This window comes from Peromyscus maniculatus, chromosome 3 (genome assembly GCF_049852395.1).
Source record: "Peromyscus maniculatus bairdii isolate BWxNUB_F1_BW_parent chromosome 3, HU_Pman_BW_mat_3.1, whole genome shotgun sequence".
NCBI lineage: Eukaryota > Metazoa > Chordata > Mammalia > Rodentia > Cricetidae > Peromyscus > Peromyscus maniculatus.
This window is the reverse complement of record NC_134854.1, coordinates 123,826,101-123,832,100: the sequence shown is the minus strand read 5'-3', so window position 1 is coordinate 123,832,100 and position 6,000 is coordinate 123,826,101. Positions and strand designations below refer to the sequence as shown.

Below are 6,000 nucleotides of genomic sequence, written 5' to 3'. Positions count from 1 at the left end.
TCACAGGCTTCAGCTGCAGGGCTTTCAAGAGGGTTTTTTGTTTGTTTGTTTGTTTGTTTGTTTGTTTTTTGCAAAGAAATAACTGGGGGATAATACTAGAAAGAAGGTTAGAAAAAATTCATTTTCCAAATAGAAATTTTCCTGTTTATTAATAGCTCCTGGGATTCCGGGTTTTGTTTTTAGGTCTGAACCTTCACATGCAAACTGTGCTGCATTTTTTTTTAATTGAGGAACCCTTGTAATTGTTGATCTCACTCTTGATGTCCCTTACCTTGTTTCCCCCCAAACACACGCACACGCGCGCGCGCGCACACACACACACACACACACACACACACACACACCTGAAAAATACGTACTCGGAACAGCAAAGAGTGGAGTGATTTGCAATGAATAAGTCTACTTGGTTTCAGCCATGAACCGGGTATCAGCTGAGCCCTGGGGATGGCACACTCACCCATTAATACTTTTTCACACTTTAAAATGGGACAAGCTTGAATGTGCCGTAAGAAACTGTACCATCCTGTGGTTTAACTGAAGAAAGAGGGCCTATTATGTATGATGTAGTTTTATATGTATTTTGAAGAGCATTAAGCTGTGTTATCTTGTAACCTTTTCCTGTACAGAGATCATTGCTTAGGGTCAAGTAACTAATAATGGTTAGAGAAACAAATACTTGTTTTTTGAGGTGCATTCCATTGTGATTGGCATAATCATAAACATGGGCGCACACACGTTTTACAGGTAGTGATATCCCCTCCCCCAGGAGGCTCTGCCAGAGCACCTATTTGGGAAACACTCTCCTCTACCTTCATTCCTTATGATCCAAGTGAAACTCTCTCATTGTCTGGCTTGAAAATGGGCAGACGAAAGGAGACGAGCTAGGATCCACACTATGGATGTACCACCCTGAATGCCTGCCTGATCTCGGAAGCCATGCAGAGTCAAACCTGGTTAGGACTTGGATGGGAGAAGAAAGCACAGGTTATAAAAAGAAAGGTGATGGTAGAGATGGCGAAGACTATAAAGATTCGCAAAGTAACCAATCTATCTGTCCAGAATTGTCCATGTTCCAACACTCGGATGCTTCTGAGACAGTTGAGTGAGTGTGCAATCCAGGTCAGAAAAACCGGAGCCTTTTCTCAGGAGGCTTGGCATGCCTCATGTTCATCTTCCTGTAGGTTTGCTGCGTGTTTGCTACCATGAAGCCTCAGCTTCTCAGTGTAGCATTCGTTTCTCACTGTGCTGCCACGTGATCCTCCAGCCGGCTGAGGGTGCCGTTTCTGGCAGGGCCTGGCTTTAGAACGGTGACAAGGTTGCCCTCAAACACTGCAGCGGTTCTCATTCTGGGGCAGTTTTTCCTCCGGGGACATTGGCAAGGGACTGGATGTCATACATGGTGGGTTAGAGTGGTGCTTTGCCACTGCCTCTATGGGCATCACCAAGAGACCAGAAACCTTGCTAACTACCCCAGAGTGCTAGAGGACAGCCCCACAACAAAGGATGGTCTCGCCTGAACGTGTCACTAGTGAAAACCAACCAACAACAACAACAAAAAGAAACCTGAATGATACCCCAGTTTCTTCCTTTTCTCAATAGTTTTGTCTCTTGTTCCTCCTGTCTGTTCAATCCAGCCATGGAACAATACGCATGCCCCTCCTCTCGGCTCTCACATTCCAGGAGGTTTATTTGGCTTGTTTTTTTGCTGACCTCCGAGAATTTTAATACTAAAGTTAACTAATGAGGAGAGGCTTTCTGAAGACTTTGCCTTAGCCTGAAGGGGCAGAATGACAACAGAGGACAGATTCTCTGCAGCCTCATCTGTGTCTCTTCCTCTATAGCCCCTCCCCTCCAAGTCTGTCACCAGAGCCAAAGATGGGTCAAGGGTCAGCTCTGAACTGAAGTTCAGAGTAACTCAGGTAAGTGTTAATTTCCCGTTTATGGTGTATTGTGGAGTTTTCCCTGTTGCTCAAAACCAGTTTGGTTTGAAGATTATCACCCTGTTGACACTAGCTTGTCTATGAAACTGACAAGCCCACACACCTTGGCCGAAAGAATCTGATTCTTACCCTTTTGTGAGAGCCCATTAATAAATGTACCAATGGAGAATTTCCCCTGCTGGAGCTTATCAGAGCAATGGTCATGAATATTTCACATCACTCAGAATCCTAGAAAAGAAATACATTAATTGATTAAAGCAATGAAACAAAAAGTATCACAAGTAGACACCAAATGCCATCAGTAAGGATTAAGGAACACCATTGGGGGACCTCAACCGTGCACTGAGCAATCTGGCTAGCAATAGCTAGCAACAGCTTTGCAGATGTCTGTTCAGAACACTAATCCTTACAGACATCAAGGCAATTCTTTCCCTCCAATGAAGCAGTTCAATAGTGAAGGTCATGGGTCTTTAGCAGTTCTGTAAAGGACAGAAGTAAAAATAATTAGACAAAAGGAATACTGTAATCCCATATTCTTGGGTCCACACCAAACACAAAACTCTTAGCTCTCTGTTTCCAGATTCTCTCGAGAATCTGGCAGCAGATTCCAAATGAGAATTCCAGAACTTGACTTCACTCTCACAAGGACTGACTGCGTGTTTCTTAGGAATGTCTACAGCCTTGGGAGGTTGAAAAAGAAAAAAAAAGGAGAAAGGAAGAAAGGAAGGAAGGAAGGAAGGAAGGAAGGAAGGAAGGAAGGAGAGAGAGAGAGAGAGAGAGAGAGAGAGAGAGAGAGAGAGAGAGAGAGAAGAAAGAGAGAGAGAGAGAGAGAGAGAGAGAAAGAGAGAGAGAGAAAGAAAGAAAGAAAGAAAGAAAGAAAGAAAGAAAGAAAGAAAGAAAGAAAGAAAGAAAGAAAGAAAGAAAGAAAGAAAGAAAGAAAGAAACTATGAAATGCATGGGCTGCATGGGCGATGTTCTGAACTTTCCCACTTGGGGTGGAATCCCGAGAGCAGTGGTGTTTTGACACTCACAAGGGTTGCTGCAGACTACAACGTCAGGCTTGCAAACTCTGAGAAGCTGCCCTGGAGTAAAAGAGAAACGTCCCGAGTCCGGGATGGCAAGGGTTTTTCAATCAAGTTGAAATTCAGGGTGTCTATAGACCAGCAGCTTCTGCATGGCTGGTAGGTTCTTTCAACGTGGACACAGGCTCCATGTGGACCCCTGGCTCACAATCGGAAACTACACACAATTCTCAAAAGAGCTTGTCGGCAGCATCCTCTGCAGCACTTCTTTGAACTTCTCCAGTGGGAAGATGGAGATAAAATCGGGGGGGGGGGGAAGTGCACTTAAGAAAAACCAAACAACAAAAACAAGCCGAGGGATGTAGTTGTTGCCGAAATGGCTGGGTGGGCGTTGTTACAGGGACTCGGAGTTCTAAGCTCCCCCAGCTCTCCTACCGCCAGAGTCAAGGCTTTCGTAATCGGGGCAAATAGTTTTCAAGTGGAGCTAATGTGCGCTCTCACAACACTGCCTCGCTGGTTTTTAAAGGGACTGATTTAGAAGCTCCCAGCAAAACGCATGCCATACTGTAGTGCCCTCTTTTCAGAGGTGTTAAGAGAAGTGGACCCAGCCAACCACTCTGGCCTGTCCCACCCAGACAGCTGGAGGGGAGGTCTAATTCCTGAAGTTTCGCCCTCTGGTCCTAGAAACCTCCGGCTGATAAACTCTGCAGTTCGCAGATCCTCTGGTAGCGACCAAAGTTTCAGCAGGAGCGTCCTGCAGCGGCTGTAACTTTCCCCCTAGAGAAATAAATAAATAAAGACCGTAAATACAGGGATAGCGGGGTCTTGGATATTTTTCGCTCTTAAAAGCAGACACAAGAGAAAGGAGGAGGTGAGGAGTGAAAAGTTCTGATGGGTTGCAGGAAACTTCTCGGTGCGAAAGCCACAGATGCAGCTCCAAACCCAGAGAGATGCTCTCTGCTGTCGTATTTTGTCATTTTAGCGAAGCCTCCAAGAGAGCGGAGAGGAGACCCCCCCTTTAGAGGGGGTCCATCTCGCGTTCCTGGCAAGTCTCCTTGCTTTGTGATCTCCTCAGCCTCTTCGGCCTCGCGGCCCCCTCCCTTTGGCAGAAGGAGGGTCGCAAGGCCGCTGAGGCAGGATGTGAGTGCGCTCGCGCTCGAGCCAATACGGCCGGAGGAGTCCTGTTCCTCGGGCATTTTCCGAGGAAGTCTGGAGCAATTAGGCTCAGTCCTGGGAGAGCTAGCTGGAGAGCGGGCGGCGTAGCCGGCGTGTCTGGGCCGCCTCGCAGGGAGGGAGGGGGAGGCGGCCGGTCGCCCGGCGACGACACCGGGCCCCGGCCGCCACCATGGGTTTCGAGTTGGACCGCTTCGACGGAGACGTGGACCCCGATCTGAAGTGCGCGCTGTGTCACAAGGTCCTGGAGGACCCGCTGACCACCCCGTGCGGCCACGTCTTCTGCGCCGGCTGCGTGCTGCCCTGGGTCGTACAGGAGGGCAGCTGCCCCGCGCGTTGTCGCGGTCGCCTCTCGGCCAAGGAGCTCAACCACGTCCTGCCGCTTAAGCGCCTCATCCTCAAGTTGGACATCAAGTGCGCGCACGCGGCGCGGGGCTGCGGCCGGGTGGTCAAGTTGCAGGAGCTGCCCGAGCACCTGGAGCGCTGCGACTTCGCGCCCGCGCGCTGCCGCCACGCGGGCTGCGGCCAGCTGCTGCTGCGACGCGACGTGGAGGCCCACATGCGCGACGCGTGCGACGCGCGGCCCGTGGGCCGCTGCCAGGAGGGCTGCGGGCTGCCGCTGACGCACGGCGAGCAGCGCGCGGGCGGCCACTGCTGCGCGGGGGCTCTGCGGGCTCACAACGGAGCGCTGCAGGCCCGCCTGGGCGCGCTGCACAAGGCGCTCAAGAAGGAGGCGCTGCGGGCCGGCAAGCGCGAGAAGTCGCTGGTGGCGCAGCTGGCCGCCGCGCAGCTCGAACTGCAGATGACCGCGCTGCGCTACCAGAAGAAGTTCACCGAGTACAGCGCGCGCCTCGACTCGCTCAGCCGCTGCGTGGCCGCGCCGCCCGGCGGCAAGGTAGGCAAGCACTCCCTGTGGCCTCCCGCCTGATCGGGCGCCTTAGCTGACCCCGGAACCCGGTCCTTTGAGCATAGGGGTGCCGGGGTCTTCCTGGGTGCATCTCTGACACCTCCTTGTTGGCTGTGCCTGCCAGCTGCATCACTCCGCGAGGAGTTACTTATCTGACCTGAGAAAGTATGATCCCAGCAGGCAGGACATGTAGGGCGAGGTGGAGCTATAGCAGTTTTGAGGGGTTGAGGGAGCCTCTGGAAAGTGTCTGCAAACACCAAAAGGAACCCACAGCCCAGTGTGGGGAAGTGTGGCTCCAGAGTGCCACAGAGTGCAGGCTGGCCTGGTGATCCTGGGGAAGCTGCTCAGCCTGTCTTAAGATCAGAGCCATGCATGGTCCTTGTGGACGTGAGATTGCATGGTGACCTGGATCCATGGATCTGCTGCGATTCCAAAAATAATGACGGGAACTCAGAGCCATTGTGGTGCAGCTTAAAAAGGATGCCAGGAGAGAGGCCCCAGTGTAAAGGTTGGATTCAAGCGTGTGCTTTCCTGCCAACTCACTGGCTGACCTTGAGCAAGCAGCTTAACCCCTCTCGAGTTGGAAACTGTGGTTCCCAAAGGTTTAAAGCAGGAAAACACAGGCAGACAGGCACCCTAGGAGTACTCATCTGGGCAATCCAGAAAGAAGCCAAGGACTCCCTTGCTCCAATAACTAGAAAGTGATAATTAAGAGCCAGTCCTCTGGAATTAAAACTGATTTCAGATCTCCACCTTTTGATAACCCGCTTGCAGCTTAGCCTCCACAGGTGCCTCAGTTTACCTCTAATGTAAAAGGAGGCTGTTTCCATCGAGGTGAGAATCAAGGAAATGGCCTGGCACGGTGCCCGTCAGAGAGTACCCGCAATTACCTTAAACTACTCCTGTGCCATTTCTCTGCGCTGCTGACCAGGGTAATTATGTCAGCCTCCGCTCCTGA

At 51.1% G+C, this 6,000-nt stretch overlaps 1 protein-coding gene across 1 annotated transcript in view; it reads left to right on the top strand.

The window, feature by feature from the left end:
* The first annotated feature begins 4,215 nt into the window (after positions 1-4,215).
* Pdzrn3 (PDZ domain containing ring finger 3) overlaps positions 4,216-6,000 on the top strand; it is a 230,504-nt gene continuing 228,719 nt past the window's right edge. Inside the window, exon 1 of the mRNA XM_042273720.2 lies at positions 4,216-5,030. Coding sequence (XP_042129654.1) covers positions 4,308-5,030 — 723 coding nt within the window. The 5' untranslated portion in view covers positions 4,216-4,307. The remainder of the gene's footprint in view (positions 5,031-6,000) is intronic.